The 19,332-nt window shown below is 43.4% G+C and overlaps 2 protein-coding genes across 15 annotated transcripts in view; both read left to right on the forward strand.

Moving 5' to 3' along the window:
* Positions 1 to 19,332, forward strand: part of LOC141133709 (uncharacterized) — a 351,664-nt gene that overhangs the window by 126,013 nt on the left and 206,319 nt on the right. The gene's annotated exons all lie outside the window — the stretch shown is intronic.
* Positions 1 to 19,332, forward strand: part of LOC141131166 (asialoglycoprotein receptor 1-like) — a 49,203-nt gene that overhangs the window by 24,929 nt on the left and 4,942 nt on the right. Inside the window, exon 7 of the mRNA XM_073618211.1 lies at positions 13,042 to 13,193. Coding sequence (XP_073474312.1) covers positions 13,042 to 13,193 — 152 coding nt within the window. The remainder of the gene's footprint in view (positions 1 to 13,041; positions 13,194 to 19,332) is intronic.

A 19,332-nucleotide genomic window follows, 5' to 3' on the forward strand; every position in this document is an offset into this window, starting at 1 on the left:
TAATTACGCATAGCTATGGAGGTAAGCCTGACTGACCACCATATTCCACAAGCACCTCATAGGCAAAGTTGGCCAGCAGCAGCGTTACTATAAGCCACAGTTTGGGTCGCGTGAGGGGTTAAATATGGAACGCTTTGTTACTAGGTCGCAATCTGCACCCATGAACCCCTCAGCGAATCCTTTCGCCATGTTGGATCCATCCTTGGATACAGAAGATGCAGTGAACCCTCCATTAGCTAACACTCAAAGCCAAGTTCCTCGTTCACCACCCTCACATGAGACTCTCACCCCTGACATCCTGGACACTAAACTACAGCTTTTACTTCAACAAATCACATTTAATGTTTCGGCGGAGGTGAGAAAATTGGCTGCCGAATTGAGAGGAGAAATAACCCAGATTGGGGAACATACAGGCACTTTTGAAAATAAATTTGATGAGATGATAAATTATGTACAGGCTATAGAGGAGGAAAACCATAGTCTCTGTCTCTCAGTTTCCCAGCTACAACTGCAACAAAAGGACTTAGAGAACAGAGAGAGATGGCAGAACTTGCGCTTCAGAGGAATCCCGGAGACGGTGGGGGACCCCGATCTACGCACATATCTTTTGGGTCTTTTTATCAACCTGGCCCCCACAATTGTTGACATAGATTGGCGCCTGGATAGAGCGCACCGGTCCTTGGGCCCAAAACCTCCAGCAGGAGCCTGACCCAGAGATGTCGTGGTGAGGTTTCACTATTTTGAAAGCAAAGAGGCACTAATCCTGGCCCACGTAACAAATCCCAAATTATGTATAAGGGGGCGAAATTACAGATCTTTAGCAACCTTTCGCCCATCACCCTTGCTAAACAAAGGAACCTACATCCAATTACTTCTTATCTGCAACACAAGATTCCATACTACTGGGGTTTTCCCTTTCGCCTTGCTTTATCTAAAGATGGAACCCAGTTTACCCTGCGTGAACTGCAGGAAGCTGACGCCTTCCTTAAAAACCTCGGTCTGCCTCCACTTCCAGAAGAAGTTCTGATACCTCCTGCCACCCAGGTTTGTCTGCCTCCAAACATTCCTAGCCGCATCTGGACCCCTGTTAGGGGCAAATCCAAGAAACACCTCTCCACACCTCAACATCTATGTTCCTCCAAACAACCTCCTTGAACTTTTTATTGTTTTTTTTTTTTTTTGGATCCATACTTCAATGACTTTTACGGTTCAGTTTCCTCATGTTTTCGATGAAACAAAGTTACTGTTCTGGTTCACAAAGTATTGTGCCTACTCTGTTCCCTGTTCGGAGTAGATATTTTTCCCATCCCATGGGGTTCTTCCATTAGAGGATTTAACACCTTAGATGACAAATTGCTCATGTTTTATTTACTGACATTTTCTTTTCATCGTTAACAGATTTTTCAATGTCAGACTTATATTACATGTTACCTAACTCATAAGGTGAGCAGCTGGCCCTTCCCTTCACTCCACCTAGAGTCTCCTGATGGAAGTCCGTGCATGCCCCTACCAGGCTCTGGATTATATCCAGGGCTTCTTGAGATGTATTGAGCTTTCAGGTTTTCAACAATTTAAACTTTTTTTTTCTTTTTTTTGGGTGTTCTGTTTATTGGTTATCTTTATTTCTATGCCCATGCTTATAGAATTGTTCTATAGGTTGAAATTGCTTTATCCTCCTTCCTTTACTACAGAGCAGTTCCACCATAGGTTATGTATGTTCATGCCCAGATGCTGAGGAATAACGATTACTAGTAGCACTCATAAACAGTACTTTGTTTATTTTAATGTAGCCAATATTATACACTTTCTCTCTTTCCGTATCCTCACACTAGCTTATCTGAATAGATCACATCCATGGCTTTGAGGATCATGCCATACAATGTTAAGGGTTTAGGTTCCATCAGCAAGCACTGGATGGCCCTGAAGGACTTCAGGGCTTCTGGCGCTGATGTGATAATGATATAGGAAACACATTTCCGAGCGGGAGGTTCATTTAAATTTGTCTCAAAGCTTTTTCCCACCTCCTTCCTTGCCTCTGATTCTACGGGCAAGGCAGGAGTGGCAATATCAATAAGGAAGTCATGTTCTATTAAGGTCAAAAATTCTCACATTGATCCCCATGGAAGATTCCTTATTTTAGATTGTGAATATATAACCACTCCTTTTACCCTGGTCAATCTCTATGCCCCTAATACAGGCCAGATCGATTTCCTTAACAAACTTTTTGACACCCCCCAATATTGCTCGCAACCTTTTATGGTCATTGTGGGGATTTTAATCTGGTTATGTCACCCACTAGAGATAGACAAACCCTCCTTAGCACTGTACCATCCAAAAGGATTACATCCCAAGCCGCTGACTTCCGTAGATGTATTAGATCACGTAGACTTTTCGAATCATGGAGGATAAAACATCCCTCTGCTAAACAGTTCACATTCTATTCTCCGGCTCATTAGATGTACTCACGACTAGATCACTTTTTCATCTCAGCCCCACTTATCCCCTATGTGGTCGAGTCTGACATATCCCCCATTACATGGTCGGACCATGCACCCATTATCTTGGACCTCATGCTCTCCAAGGCTTATACCAAATCCTGTCATTGGCGCCTAAATGATCATCTTTTACAGTCCGAGATCTCCCATTCTATTTTAGTAAAAAGTCAGAGAGATTTAACATAGGGTCAGTATCTCAGTTTTCTATGCTGTGGGAGGCACACAAGGCCGTGTTTAGTGGTGCCTGCATTGCTGAAAGCTCTCAGTTAAAGAGAGATAGAGATGGACTTATACAGTCCTTGACATCCGCCCTGAAAGTTGCAGAGCATAGGCTGTTGTCTGCACCCATAGTGATGAAACTACGTAAAGTCACCTCCCTCAGAGAACAAATTAAATTAACAAAGTTAAAAAAAGCAGCTAGGTCCTTATTGTGGATGAAACAAAAATTTTATGAATATTCTAATAAACCCCATAGGATGTTAGTAAATAAACTTTGCCCACGACCATTTAATTTGTTTCCTGACTTTCTCCAGCAAGCGGACGGGTCTAGGACATATTGCCCCCATGAGATGTCCAAGATCTTTGGTGAATTTTATAGCAAATTGTATAACTGCTTGACTCCGGAGAATAATTTTAATTTCACCCAGGAAAAATTTGAATCCTTCTTTTCTAATATAAAGATACTGACATTATCTGAAGCAGATCTAGATAGTTTGAACATGACCATAATGGCCGAGGAACTCCTGGCTGTGGTTAAGAATCTTCCATTACATAAGTCACCTGGTCCTGATGGTCTGCCTTATTCTTATTACAAAACTTTCCTTGACGTTCTCTCCCCACACATGTTAACTCTGTATGACTCCCTGCTTCAAGGTATGTCCCCAAAGCCTGGTAAGGACCTCTATTCCAGATAATTACAGACCCATAGCCCTTCCAAATTCGGACTATAAAATATTTAACAAAATCCTTGCATCCAGATTATCCAAGCTTATCCCCAAACTGATCCATAGGGACCAAGTGGGCTTTGTGCCGGGCAGGCATGCGGGGGACAACACCCGCCATACAATAGACCTGATAGATCTTCTAGACAGGTCTTCCCGCTCGGCACTGATTTTAGGTGTAGACGCACAGAAGGCCTTTGATAAGCTGAGTGGCCTTATATGTTTGCTACCCTAAAAACATATGGTTTTAATGGCCCTGTCTTAAAAGCTTTGGAGGCCCTCTATTCCACTGTCTTGGCCCAAGTACAGATGTCGTTCCTCCTGCCGCCTGGTTTCCCCATGACTAACGGGACTCGGCAGGGATGTCCTTTATCACCTTTACTTTTTATTATGTGTTTAGAACCCCTGGCCGAGTCCATCCGTACGCATCCGGATATTCGTGGGGTGGTGATGCGACAGGGGCAGTATAAGCTATCACTCTTTGCAGATGACATTTTGCTAACTATTACCAACCCGTTGATATCTCTTCCTTCTCTACAGGTCTCAAACTACAGACCTCCTTTGGTGCCATCTCTGGCTATAAAGTTAACGCCTCCAAAACTGAAGCCCTTCCCATACATATTCCTCCGCCCCTGCTATCTCAGCTTAAAGATTCATACCCTTATAAGTGGTGCACTGCCTCTCTCAAATATTTAGGTGTCTTACTCACCCCCTCCTACTCCTCCCTTTACTCTGCAAATTTTCCTCCTCTGATTTTAGACATTAATAAATCTCTGTCGACCTGGACAAGATACCCTCTATCCCTGTTAGGTAGGATCAATGTCCTCAAAATGTCTATTTTACCCAGGTTACCTTACCACTTTGAAACATTACCAGTTGCCTTGCCACCCTCTCAACTAAAAGCACTCCAGAGGAATTTTTTAAAATTCATATGGAACGGCAGGGCCCACCGCATTGCAAATTCAGTAGTATTTTCTCTGAGATCCAGGGGAGGTCTGGGAGCCCCAGATATCACTAAATATTACTACGCCACACACTTGAGGGATATCACCCCGTGGTCCTCTTTACATGCATCAAATCAATGGACTGCCATTGAAAAGGGAGAGTTATATCCGGTTCACCCATGCTCCTTAATTTGGGGTGCACCCCCTTCCCTGGATCCCATATACAAACGTCAGTGCACTGCTCCAATGTCATTTACACTAACCATTTGGTGTAAGTGTCTCAAAAACTACTCTCTCGCTTCGCCATGTCCTCCTCTTGCTAATGTGCTATTTAACCCACTTATACCAGACAACTTGTCCCTGGGTAGGGACTTCCCATGGCTTACTGCACCTCTCTTTCAGCTCCGAAACCTGGTTCATCCTATCACACGGAGATTGCATACCTTTAACACTTTATGTGAGAAATTCGATATACCCTCCCATTTTTTCCATTTCTATATGCAGGTAAGACACTTCTTTCACTCTAAATCCCCAACCTTGACCCTTGATAAACCAACCGCTTTTGAATACCTATGTGCTCAGGGCCCGCACCAATTGCACTTAATCTCCTCTATCTATCGTATCCTCCATGAGTCGACTCCTCTTCAGGAGACTGCACACCACTATATGAGAAGATGGTCCAATCTATTGAGCCGATCTATTGCGATACAAATGTGGGATAGGATTTGGTCCTCTATTTTTAAGTCTTCCAAATGTGTAACTCAAAGAGAGACATCCATTAAGATTCTTATGTTCTGGTATAGATCTCCTGATGTAATTCATAAATTTGACCCCTCGATCTCGCCGCGTTGTTGGCGCTGCGGAACCGACATGGGTTCTTTATTCCACATTTTTTGGCAGTGCTCTCTGATACAACCCTTTTGGCGTGATGTGAGCTTACTATATAGCCAGAAGGCTTATACCATTGTGCTGGCTGTCTAACGCTCCTCCTCCATGGTCCAGGTTCTTTTGTCTGGTGGCTGAAATTCGAAGGATGGAGTTTTTAACGGCCTCTGTGCACGATTCCATCTTCCAATTTAATAAAGTTTGGGAACCTTGGGATCTATCGGATTTTGGGACACCTCTGCCAACCAGCACACTCTAATAAGGCGTACACACGGTCGGACTTTTCGACCGGACTGGTCTGACGGACACCAACGGACCAAATCCAGCAGACAATCCGATCGTGTGTGGGCTTCACTGGACCTTCAGCGGACTATTCCAGTTGCAAATCTGACGGACTTTAGATTTGGAACATGCTTCAAATCTTTACGTCGTAACTCCCCTGGACCCAGAAATCCGTTTGTCTGTATGCTAGTCCGACGGACAAAAACCGACGCTAGGGCAGCTATTGGCTACTGGCTATCAACTTCCTTATTTTAGTCCGGTGTACGTCATCACGTACGAATCCGTCCGACTTTGGTGTGATTGTGTGTAGGCAAGTCCGTTCGTTAGAAAGTCCGTCGGAAGTCCATCAAAAGCCCGTCGAAAGTCTGCTGTTTAAAACAGTTTAAAATAGCGTGATCACGTAAAAAGATAAAATCAAGTGCACTTGATTTTATCTTTTTACGTGATCACGCTATTTTAAACTGTTTGTTGATTATTGGTGTCATCCAATAAATACATCATTTGATCTTCACCATTGGCGCTTTCATATATCTTTTTGGTAACCACCTATACATCTGAGACTTCCATGTGGCTGAGACTCCCCTTCAGCCTTCCGGACTGGCAGTCGCGATTGGGACAACAGAGAGAAGATTCCCTTTGAGATCCGAGGTTTCTTGGACCAATCATTTTCATCTGGGATCTCTGAGCCTGTTTGATTCGGTGTTACCGGCATCCGAATCCACCTTCTCTGATAAGCGTATTTCATCTATACAAATTAATTCTGTGCTGCCCTAGAAAGAAAAAAGCAGCTAACACGACCAACAAGATATATGCCAAAAAGTAAAACACAATGAGTGTAGCGCTAAAGAAATAATGACACAGGACACTGTCGGAGTAGAACCCGCCGCACAACGCCGCGCCTGGTGGAGACTGGAAAAAAAAAGAGAAAAAAAAAAGAAGCCGCCCAGCAGAGGAAGGAGAGAGAGGAGCGAGCTACACAGTGACGCGGCGGAGGTGTAGTTTGACGCGGTGTGTTACGTGGTGGGGAAGATAATAAAAAAAAGCCCAGCGAGATCCTAGCCGCGAACGAAAGCAGTGACGGAGGAGAGGCAGTGTAACCCGCAACTTGTGGTTCGTTCCATAAACTTCGCCCCTCCAGGTTTCTAAACATCGCTCTGAGGAATACAGCAACTTGTGGTTCATTCCATAAACATCGCCCCTCCGGGCCACCTACAGCCACTCACCACCCAAGCCTTATCCGACCCAACTCGGCGTATGCCCCTTTGGGTTCATTCAATCTGGTAAGCCTCCTCATTTTCGGTGGTGGTGTGTCTGTCTTCACTTCAGATGTCTTATATCTCTGTTTAAAGTTTTACAGTTCCTGAAGATTCCTTATTAATATATATATATGGATGATTTTCTCCTAAAATTTACATTTGGAACTGTTGGTTTAATGTTTTTGACATTGGACGTTTCATTATTTCTTTAGCGCTACACTCATTGTGTTTTACTTTTAAGCGTATTTCATCTGTTTCCTATTCGAGATCGTATAACTAATGACATACAGACGTGAAGATTCTCCATTCTTGTTGGACTCATTCCACAAATTTTCTATTATGGGACTACCATTCCATTGCTACCTATTTGGGCAACATTGAACTTTATTGGTTTATTGTGCTATATTGGTCATACTCACGTTTTTGTTTCAGTGGATATCACCTCTTACTGGTTTATTGTTATTATCATTAGCGCTACATTTATTTCTATTACATGGTTAAAAATATTGGACATGTTTTTATGTAGCTGCTTTTTGCCACTTATTGGGTTAGCGCAGTGTCATATACTTTCTTCAAAGAGACATGGGTACTTACAGAGTTGTTTCCCTTTTAATCCAGTAGATGGCAGTATTGTACCTTGTATGCTACTGAGTGGACAAAAAAAAAAATTAAACCAGACAACATATTTATAACAGTATAATAAAAAGAGGAAATATATAAATTCCTGTGTACAGAGATTTGTACTGTCTGTGGGGGGTAATAACGTGAGGGAAGAGTTAAACTTGGAACAGAGAATTTCCCGATTGGGGCTCCCTGAGCAATACGATAAATGAGGCGATTAATTATCGTATACTGTTGTATACAATAAGCTAGTAAACAAGTAGCACTGTGTACTTAATTAGAAGTCCGCGCTTAGGAAAGTAATCAGAAGGGCTGCAGCCTCCCCTTAATTAATTCCTGATAGGAGTTAATTGGAAGTATATGAAAGAGAAGTCTAGGGAAATTGGCGCGGCCCTATTAACAGTGTATATTGCTTAAAAGTCAAAATAATAAAAGTAAATAAGTGACAAAAAGTGCGTGTAAAGGGAAAGGACTTAATATATGTCCCCTGGGTGAATGTACCCCTACGCGTGTGCAAAAATGCAGAAATAAATAGAGTGAAGAAAGTTTGAGTATTTAGTGAGAGAATATATAGTACATGACCCTTTAAAGGTGAACGTGCAATTCCTCTGTGTTGTTTATGTGAATAATACCTCTCATGTGTTCCAGGAGGTGGGTTGGGTTTACACTTGCCCAACCTACATTATAAATCTTTGCATTTACAGCAAACCACCATAAAATTTCTAAAATAGTGTGTCACCCCCTTTTTTGGGGTTGTTGGTGTCCGTGAAAAAACACACTATTTGGGGGCTACCAACATCCGTGTAAGATTACCACATATCAACAACTTATATAGTGACTGAAGTGCACCGTGTGCAAAAAAGAAAAGAAAATTGCTAAGACTCTATATTGCAGTATATTAGACCCCCTCAAGGTTCATATATAATCTAAAATAGGAATCCAAACATCAGTTAAATTATAAACAGCATATATAAATGCAGCATCTATAAAAAAGTCTCTGTGATGAAACCAGGCAAAAATAAAATGTCTTATTTGCAGAGACAGGAATTTTGAGAACCCCAGGATCGGTCAGCATGCAGTTAGAAATGCCCAAGAGGTAATAAGAGGTGACTTCCGTGCACGTAGAAGCTGGTGACTCCAAGTGCTCCCCCCCGTGCTACCCCACTCACCAGAATCCGTCACCCCCAAGGGGGTACTAAGCAGAGGAGTGGGTGTCTTTGGGTAGCTGTCTCTTGTAGATGTCCCTCTTAGGCTCCACTGCTCCGTGAGGTTCCTCCGTTGATCCGGTTATAAGGGTCCCCTTATAATGATCCAGGCCCGGGTACCTCCACTGCTCTCCACCTCCGTTCTGCTAGATCCTATTGACACAACAGGGAAAACTGAAATCCAATAACAGATGCACAGTGTGCGAGAGAGGTGCTGCTGTACGGACAGACCGATACCAAATGGTGATGTTATATGCACATATATGCTCTTTTATAAGTAGCACTGTGTGCTGTGAGGAATTTGGAAACCTCTTAAGAAAGGAAAATCATATTGACGAGGACTTTTTTTCCCATTGCTGTGGGATTTTCCCAGGAGTGGTTTTGTTAAGTGAGATTTCTTCATCTTTTGGTAATAATCCCCAGGTTTTCAAATTTTTTATACCGTCTTCCATGTTGGTAATGTTCAGTGGCGGTGCTTCCATAAAGGCCGCAGGAGCGCCTCCCCCTTTCTCCAGGCACCGCTCTATCACCATAGATAGATTCATGCATTGCATGAATCTATCTATGGTCACCGCTGACACCCTCTATTCAGGTGTCGGGCCCCTTTTCAGGCACCGGGCACCTGAATTACAGAGGCAGGGGTGGTTTTTTGGAAGCACCTGATTAGAGCCGCAGGCTCTAATAGGCGCCCAAAAAAGGTGAAAAGTGGGCGCAACACTGTGCGTTCACTGTTCACTCAGCTGTGTGTTAGCAAAGCGAAGGAAGACAGAGGACGGAAAAGACATTGAGGAGCATGCAGGACACTGCCACTGACCCGCTGTGAGACAGGTAAGTGCCGGGTAATGCACACTGGCAGCATTTGATGTGGCACAGTAGCGGCTATTGATGGGCACACTGGGAGCATTTGATGGGGCACAGTAGCGGCAATTGATGGGCACACTGGCAGCAATTGATGGGCAAACTGGCAGCAATTGATGGGCACAGTGGCTGCATTTGATGGGCACAGTGGCTGCATTTGATGGGCACAGTGGATGAGTTTGATGGGCACAGTGGCTGCATTTGATGGGCACAGTGGATGAGTTTGATGGCACAGTGGCTGCGTTTGATGGGCACAGTGGCTGCATTTGATGGGCACAGTGGCTGCATTTGATGGCACAGTGGCTGCATTTGATGGGCACAGTGGCTGCATTTGATGGCACAGTGGCTGCGTTTGATGGGCTCAGTGGCTGCGTTTGTTGCACACAGTGGCTTCAATTGATGTTTTTTTTTCAGTTTGTTTGCACCCCCCAAAAATTTTGAGCACCAGCCGCCATTGGTAATGTTGTATGTAGTTCCTTCTCTGTCTATCATTATTTTTGTAGGAAATCCCCACTTATAGAGGATACTGTGGTTTCTGAGAAATTTTGGTGATTAAATTTAAGTTTTTGTGTGCCAGGATTGTTGCTTGTGACAAATCTGAATAAAATATTATTCCTGCATAGGGATCTGGAAGTGGTGAATTATGCCTCGCAAATTGCATCAGTTGATCTTTTACTTGGAAGAAATGAATTTTTGCTATGACATCTCTAGGCAGTCTTTCTGGTATAAGTGACGGTTTAGGAAGTCTATGTGCACGGTCTATCATCAGTTCTTGTTGGGGAGTTGCAGGGAGCAGTTTAGAAATCATCTAGTTTAGAAATCTTTTCAGGTCAGCAGGTTTAATATTTTCAGGAATTCCGCAGAATTTTATATTATTCCTTCTGGACCTATCTTCCAGGTCTGAGACCTTCATTTTTAGATTCCTGATTTCATTTTCCACATCAAAATGTCAACTAATTCATTATGAGCTTCTGTGAAGTCACTCATTTTGTTTTCTACATATTCCACTCTGTCACCTAGTTCATCAATTTCTTGCTTTGACTGATTCATAAAATGTATCATGTCAAGATGAAGAGCTCCCCTCAGTGACATTATAATGTCTTTAACCACTTGCTTACTGGGCACCTAAACCCCCCTCCTGCCCAGACCAATTTTCAGCTTTTAGCGCTGTCACACTTTGAACGACAATTGCGCGGTCATACAACACTGTACCCAAATGTAATTTTTACCTTTTTTTCCCCACAAATACAGCTTTCTTTTGGTGGTATTTGATCACCTCTGGGTTTTTTATTTTTTGTTAAAAACATTAAAGAGCAAATTAAAAACAAAAAACAAAACCGTTTTATATGTTGTTAATAAATTTTGCAAACAGGTAATTTTTCTCCTTCATTGATGTACCCTGATGAGGCTGCACTGATGGGCACTGATAGGCTGCATTGATGGGCACTGATAAGGCGACACTGATGGGCACTGATAAGGCAGCACTGATAGGGGGGCACTGAAGGGGGGCACTGAAGGGCATGGATAGGTGGCACTGATGGTCACTAATAGGTGGCACTGATGGGCACTGATGGGTGGCAGTCATGGGCACTGATGGGTGGCAGTGATGGGCACTGATCGGCACTGTTAGGTGACACTGATAGGCAGCACTGCTAGGTGGCACTGATGAGCCACTGATTGGCACCACTGGTGGGCATTGATAGGTGGCACTCGTGGGCATTGATAGGTGGCACTGATGTACTGGTGGGCACTGATTGGTGGGCACTGTGGGCACTGATTGGTGGCACTGGCAGGCGGTACTGGTGGGCACATATGAGGTGGCTTCACCTCTTCCTCTTTGGGACCGATGTCTCTTCAACAGAAGCTGGTAATCGCCTTTTTTTTCTCCTCACGCTGTCAGCGTGAGAAGAAAAAAAAAAATTACCGATCAGGATCGACCCCTTACTCCGATCTGTGATTACCCGAGTCTCATTGACTTGGGTGATCACAGAACACGCCGCGCGCGTCCTTTAGGGGGGCGTGGCGAGCATGAAAAGAGGAGGACATCTATTGAGGCCCTCCCGGCAAAGTAGATCCGTGCTGTAGCCGTCATTCAGCTATAGCATGGATTTGAAGGAGTTAATAGTGGAATCTGATATGGGTTGATCTGTGGTAGGTATTGGATTTAGTTTTGCACCTTAGGGGTTAATTCCCAGTGTACTATTATGTTCATTTGGAGTTTAACTCACATTTTCCTCAGTGGATGAAATTCTTCTCCTCCTTTTTATGGGGCTTTTAATGTCAACCTGGAGCTGTAGACTGTTTCCCTGTGAGCCAGGCTGTGTCTCCATGTCTCCTTCAGCGCTGGTATCCTGCTGCTTTGTGCTGCTGTGAGGTGAGGAGGGACCAGCACCATCTTTAATCTTCTGCAGTGCCCCGGCCTGGCTTCTGAATTTGCCTAATTTGCGGGGTCCTTCCTTATTTTTTCGATTCCCCATCTTCCTAGGATGTTCACCGCCACTTTCGGGCTTTAATTGTGCCCTCAGGAGATATTTTTGTCACTTTATTTAAGCTACAGGGAACCCTTTACCTCAGAGCTCTAACAGCCTGCGACCATCCTCTCAGCAGCCGGCCCACCCATTTGATTTTCTTTACTTGTCAGTGGTTCAAATTGATGGCCAGCGGCCAGGAAAGCAGCCGATCAGACCAATCTGTGTCTGATCAGCTGCGTGGGATGCCAGAGGAGAGATTTGGGGTCTAATAGACACCAGATCTTTCCATAAAGTGGCCCTGTCACAGCCCATGCTGTCACAAGGGATTTTGTTCATCCCTTGTGATAGCAATAACATTAATAAAGTGTAAAAAATGTTTTGTATAAAATAAATAATAATAAAATAAAATGTAAAGCACCCCCCCCCCCCGTGCTTACGCGCAAATGCAAGCACATTCATTACTCCCGCATGTAAACGGTGATTGCACCACACATTTGAGGTATCGCCACAAATGTTAGAGTGAGAGCAATAATTCTAGCACCAGATCTCCTCTGTAACCCAAAACTGGTAACCTGTAAAGGTGTTTAAAGCGATGCCTTTGGAGGATTTTAAGCATCGTAGTTTGCTGCCATTCCACGGGCAGACGCAATTTTAAAGCGTGACATGTTATGTATCTATTTACTCTGTGTAACATCATCTTTTACATGTTTTTTTTTTTGTTTTTTTTTAAGAATTGCGTTTGAAAAAATGCTGCACAAATATTGTGTGACATGTGTGGGGTTCTAAGTAATTTTCTAGCCAAAAAAAGTAGATTTTAACATTTAGGAGCGAAGTGTCAGAATTGGCCCGAATACAAAGTGGTTAAAATCCCATTGAGGGGAATTTACAAGTTTTCAGTGATAAAGGGATGTTGGCCCATAGTAGAATACCCACATCATCCCCATAAAATTGATGTCTGCCTGCTGTGCCCGATTTCCTTTTTTTCTTAGTTTTTTTAATAATTTTACCATCTTGGCTGAACTGTCTGGCTATAACCATGACCATTCAGCATCACCCACATAATCCTCTTTCTTGCTCCCTCAGGCTCTTCTAATCCACTATGCAGTGAGGGATGGAGACACTATGGACTCAGCTGTTACTACTTGTCGTCAGACTCGAAACCATGGAACGCCTCCAAGAAAGAGTGCGAGGACAGGAAGGCCCGCCTGGTGGTCATTAACAGTGAGGAAGAGATGGTATGAATTCTGAACAGATAGACACTTCCTACTATAACAGTTCTACTTTCAGATCACTTCACTGCCAGCAGTATTTGATTACGATGCTCTATTACAAAAATAGACACAGGGAACAATAAGAGGTTTAAAAGTGGAAAAATGCTTCAGTAAAGTTCACCTGGTCTTTAATTCTGTGCAGAATCTTGCAGAATAAGTCCAATCCGATATATCAGAGTCACTGACCCTCATAAATGACTTTTTGCACTACTTTTAAGTTCCTATGGTAAGATGGGAGCCCAGGTCTGCGGGGACAGACATGTTTTTTTATTTACCCCGTTGGGTGTTGCAAAAAGGCCCCACTAAATCAAAAGGTCCCTAATTGCCAATTATTAAAAAATACATCTACATTACCACCTGATAGTTTCACAATTCGACAACCAACATATTATTTAGCAACATGATATTACAATTTGTTAGACACCAAATGTGATATAGATCTTATGCGTATATCTATTTTCCCAGTTGAATTTTGTCTTATTCACCTTCTGGACCTTGTAACTTAGGTGTGTATGATGTCTGACTGATTGGTATGTTCTTACACATTACCATAACCAATTTTTATGTAGATATGTTTAGTACAGTAAGAATTATGGCAATTGTATGAATCTTAACAGTTGTCATATACCTGGTAGAGGCCAAACTGATGAGCGGGTTTCCCTTACACCTCCTGTCTAATACCCCCTGGAGTTGGTGACAACGTGTAGCAGAATGAGGAGTGGCACATGTGCCTGTGGTAGGTATAGTCACTGTGGATGACCATCACAGAGGACAAGGGGGCACTCTTTACATCTAGAGAAAGAGATTTTATCCCCAAATACGGAAACTTTCTTCTTAGTAAGAGCTGTGAAAATGTGGAATAGACTCTATCAAGAGCTGGTTCTGGCCAGCTCAGTAGATTGTTTTTAAAAAGGCCTGGATTCTTACCTAAATGTATGTAATATAAATGGATACTAATATTTATAAGTAAAGTTGATCCAAGGAATATCTGATTACCTCTTGGGGGGGATCAGGAAGGAATTTTTTCCCCTGCTGCAGCAAATTGGATCATGCTTTGCTGGGTTTTTCACCTGCCTCTGGACTGTGGGTATACGTTTGTGTATATGGAATTGTATGATTTTTTTTTCTCTTTTATTGGTTAAACTAGATGGACTTGTGTATTTTTTTCAACCTGACCATGTAACTATGGATGGTAAGATGACCATTTGCCTGGCTGGGTTTGACATCAGATGAGCAATAGAATTAAACAAATAGCAGGTAGAGGACGGAGTCAGAACGCAAGCCAAGGTCAGCAACAGGAGATCAGGATCAAAGAGAGGCAGGAGCAAAGTCAGGTCAAAATATAGCATAATCAAGATGCAGATCTTGTCATGAGTCACTAAAGCTCTTAGTTCTGCTGTACTTTACATAGACCATTGGGCACCAAAATCCAGTGCAGTATGTGCATGCTAATTCACAGCAATTTCAGGTACAGCTTTGATTCTCTGCACTAGAGCAATATGTGCATGTGCTCATCTTCATGCACAACCAAGCACTCAACATTCCTGACAGTTGTAGGTAAGTATTAAAAAAAAGGAGTTCCGTTGGCTTTGGCATTGCCATATTTCCATAGTGATTTGCGTGTGCGCAGCTCACTGCACAGAGGCAGGCAGTCAGGTAGGTAATTTTTCTTGTTCAAATATTTTATTAAAGAATACAGAACAAAGAACAAAGGGCATATGGTACAGAAGAAAGGGAGGGAGGTCATCCTCTGTGTACAGAGGGGGATGGAAGTCACATAGTGTTCTATTAAGACAGCAGGGATGCAGCCCACTTTGAAAAAAACACAAAAATAACAACAATAAGACATAAAAATATTGAGACGCAACTAGGTGTGTATGTGGTTGAAATCACAAAATTAATCAACAACAGGCTACAGGTGGGGACAATGTGGGATAGGCTCCCGTATGTGAGGACTAATTACAAGGAGTCCAGAGGTTAGATGAGTTGCAGTGTCTGGTGGAATACATTTATTGGGTGGTGTCCAGTCTATGCACAACAGGTTAGATAGGTTAATCTGATCACTCCCCCCCCCCTTTTGGGGGAGACGATTAGTTCAAGAACAGTGAAGGAGGAAAAGAGGAGAGGAGGAAGAGAGAGAGTAAAGGGAGAAAGGGCAGGGGAGATGAGGGGGGGGGTTGCCGGGGGAAGGGGGGAGGGAGCAAATATGGTACCTATGAGCGATGTGCTGGGGAAAAGGTGATTTAGGGGAGAAGTAGGGAGTTGTCAAAGTTATGTGGAAGGAAATGATCAACCCAAGGTTGCCATAGATGTTCAAATTTTCTAGAAATGCAGCTTCGACCTTAGCATGTATCATTGCTCTAGCGATTCCGTTCTTGGTTTATGTGGTATTTAGATGAGCAGTCTTTGAGGCCTTTGCAGTTGTTTGCTTTGCGACAATTGTAACCTGCAGTAGTATAAATTGGGGTCGCGTTATGTCTGGGTTATTTATTTTTTTAATTGAGTAAGGCAATTGATGGATCTGGCTCCAGAGTGCTGCCAACAAGGGTAGAAAGGATGCGGAAAAATTCAATCCAGAAATATCGGGCTATTGGGCAATTCCACCAAATATGGAGATGGGCGCCTTTGTCTGTACAACCCCAGAAGCAGTTAGGTGCATAGGATGGAAGGTATTTGACTATCTGGGCAGGGACCAAGTACCAGTGCATTAAAGGGATTCTGTAGGACTTGCAGAAGGTAGGGAATGACTTGAAGACATCGGGGGTTGATTTCTAATGCTACCCAGAGTGGCACTTCATGAGTAGCATGATATTTAGGTAGATGAGCAAGATGGGCCACTTGGTAGTATTTGGCAAAAAGCCCTAAATAAAGCATGTTTCTGCTGCATTACAAATCCTGCCTGTTTGCCCATTTTTATTAATAGGGATGGGCCGAACACCAGAATATGCGAACAGGCAAAAAATTTGTTCAAACACGCGAACACTGTTAAAGTCTCGGGACACGAACATGAAAAATCAAAAGTGCTAATTTTAAAGGCTTATATGCATGGTATTGTCTTAAAAAGTGTTTGGGGACCTGGGTCCTGCACCAGGGGACATGTATCAATGCAAAAAAAGTTTTAAAAACGGACATTTTTTCGGGAGCGTGATTTTAATAATGCTTAAAGTGAAACAATAAAAGTGTAATATTCCTTTAAATTTTGTACCTGGGGGGTGTCTATAGTATGCCTGTAAAGGGGCGCATGTTTCCCGTGTTTAGAACAGTCTGACAGCAAAATTACATTTCTAAAGGAAAAAAAGTAATTTAAAAGTACTCGTGGCTGAAGTGTCGGTCCGGCAATACACATAAAAGTTCATTGATAAAAATGGCATGGAATTCCCCCACAGGGGAACCCCGAACAAAGATTTAAAAAACAAAAATGCGTCGGGGTCCCCCAAATTCCATACCAGGCCCTTTAGGTCTGGTATGGATATTAAGGGGAACCCCACGTCAAAATGAAGGAAAAAAATGGCGTGGGGGTCCCCCTCGAAATCCATACCAGACCCTTCAGGTCTGGTATGGATGGTATGGTCTGGTATGGTCCCCCCAAAAATCTATACTAGACCCTTATCCGAGCACGCAACCTGGCAGGCTGCAGGAAAAGAGGGGCGGCGAAAGAGCGCCCCCCTTCCTTAACTGTACCAGGCCATATGCCCTCAACATTGGGAGGGTGCTTTGGGGTAGCCCCCCAATGCACCTTGTCCCCATGTTGATGGGGAAAAGGGCCTCATCCCCACAACCCTTGCCCAGTGGTTGTGGGGGTCTGCGGGCAGGGGGCTCATTGGAATCTGGAAGCCCCCTTTAACCACTTGCTTACAGGGCACTTAAACCCCCCTCCTATCCAGACCAATTTTCAGCTTTCAGCGCTAATGCAGTTTGAATGACAATTGTGCGATCATACAACACTGTACCCAAATGAAATTTTTATCATTTTTTGCCCACAAATAGAGCTTTCTTTTGGTTGTATTTGATCACCTCTGCGGTTTTTATTATTTGTTAAAAAAATTTAAAAAGACCGAATTTAAAATTTTTATTTTTTTTTTATATTTTGTTATAAATTTTTAAAAAGGGTAACTTTTCTCCTTCATTAATGTACGCTGATGAGGCGGCACCAATGGGCACTGATAGGTGGCAGTGATTGGCACTGATGGGTGGCAGTGATGGGCACTGATTGGTGGCAATAATGGGCACTGATCTGGTACATTGATCTGCAACACTGCTAGGTGGCACTGATTGGCACCACTGGTGGGCATTGTTAGGTAGCAATGGTGGGCATTGGTAGGTGGCACTTGTAGGCATTGATAGGTGGCACTCATGGGCATTGATATGTGGCACTGGTGGGCACTGTGGGCACTGTGATGTGGCAATGTCAGTTGGCACTGGCAGGGGGTACTGGTGGCACAATTGAGGCACAATTGAGGCATTATTGCCTCCTCCTCTTCGGGACCGATGTCCCCTGCTGGTGAGCACTGTCAGCGCGAGGAGAAAAAAAAAAACGATCACAGAGCTTTTGTTTTGATCATGTGATCAGCTGTCATTGGCTGACAGCTGATCACATGGTAAGGGGCCGGTACCGGCCCCTTACTTGGATCGGTGATCACCCGAGTCTCAGTGACTCGGTGATCACAGCGTGCTCCACTGTGTGAATTGGTAATGGGGTACAAATGTATCCCTACCATTTCACAAAAAAAGTGTCAAAAATGTTAAAAAAAAGACAATAGATGGTTTTTGACAATTCCTTTATTAATGTCTTCTTCTTTCCCGCTTCTTCTTCCATCTTCTTCTGGTCTTCCTTCAGTGTTCTTCTTCTTCCTCCATCTTGTTCTTCCCCTGCTTCTTCCTCTATCTTCCTCCGCTTCTTTCTCCGGTCTTCTCGTCCGGCATCTTCCTCCGGCTTCTTCTTCTCTGCTTTGTCCTCTGATCCGCCTCAATGAGAGTCTCCCGCTGTGTGACGCTTCTGTTCAGGTGACAGCTCTTATATAATGGAGGATGGGGCCACCCGGTGACTCCGCCCCCCCCGATGCACTGGGACTTCCCTATGGCTTTCCCTGTGTTGTCAGAGGGAGGCAGGGTCACATGTTTACGTAGACAGGTAACCCCAGCCCCCTGACAACACAGGGAAAGCCATAGGGAAGTCCCCGTGCATCAGAGGGGGGCTGGGTCATCGGGTGGCCCCGTCCTCCATTATATAAGAGCTGTCACCTGAACAGAAGCGTCACACAGTGGGTGACTCCCATTGAGGTGGATGGGAGGACAAAGCGGAGAAGAAGAAGCCGGAGGAATATGCCGGACGAGAAGACCGGAGGAAGAAGCGGAGGAAGATTTTTTTTAAGTTTTGGTTCGGGGTTCCCCTGTGGGGGAATCCCATGCCGTTTTTATCAATGAACTTTTATGTGGATTGCCAGGGCCGACAATTCATTAAAAGCCGCAAGTAGTTTTAAATGACTTTTTTTCCTTTAGAAATGTCATTTTGCTGTCAGACTGTTCTAAACATGGGAAACATATTTTTTCACTTTAAGCATTATTAAAATCACTGCTCCCGGAAAAACGGACGTTTTTAAAACTTTTTTTTTTGTATTGATACATTGATACATGCAGGACCCAGGTCCCCAAACACTTTTTATGACAATAACTTGCATATTAACCTTTAAAATTAGCACTTTTGATTTCTTTTATAGACTTTTAAATGGTGTTCCACAGCTTTTGAATTTGCCGCGTACACCCCAAATTGTTCTCTGTTCGGCGAACGGGCATGAACTCATGTTCGACTCGAACATAAAGCCCATCCCTATTTATTAATTACATAAAGATCCACTTAAAGCAGATGTATGAAAGTAATTCTTGAAGGCTTTGATCACCTATTATTGAAATAATGCACTGAAAAAGGAAATAAAAAGTGAAACTACAGCCAACAAAAATCTATGGGCCAGATAAAGAGGGAAAATCTCCCAAATGGAGACACAGAGAGCAATATCAACTTGCTAGGTGAAGTTAGAAAACATATTTATTTTTATACATTTGTATTTATTGTTATATCCAGCTAGGAAAAACAATCAACACGTTC

This window comes from Aquarana catesbeiana, linkage group LG03 (assembly GCF_042186555.1).
Source record: "Aquarana catesbeiana isolate 2022-GZ linkage group LG03, ASM4218655v1, whole genome shotgun sequence".
NCBI classification, from domain to species: Eukaryota; Metazoa; Chordata; class Amphibia; order Anura; family Ranidae; genus Aquarana; species Aquarana catesbeiana.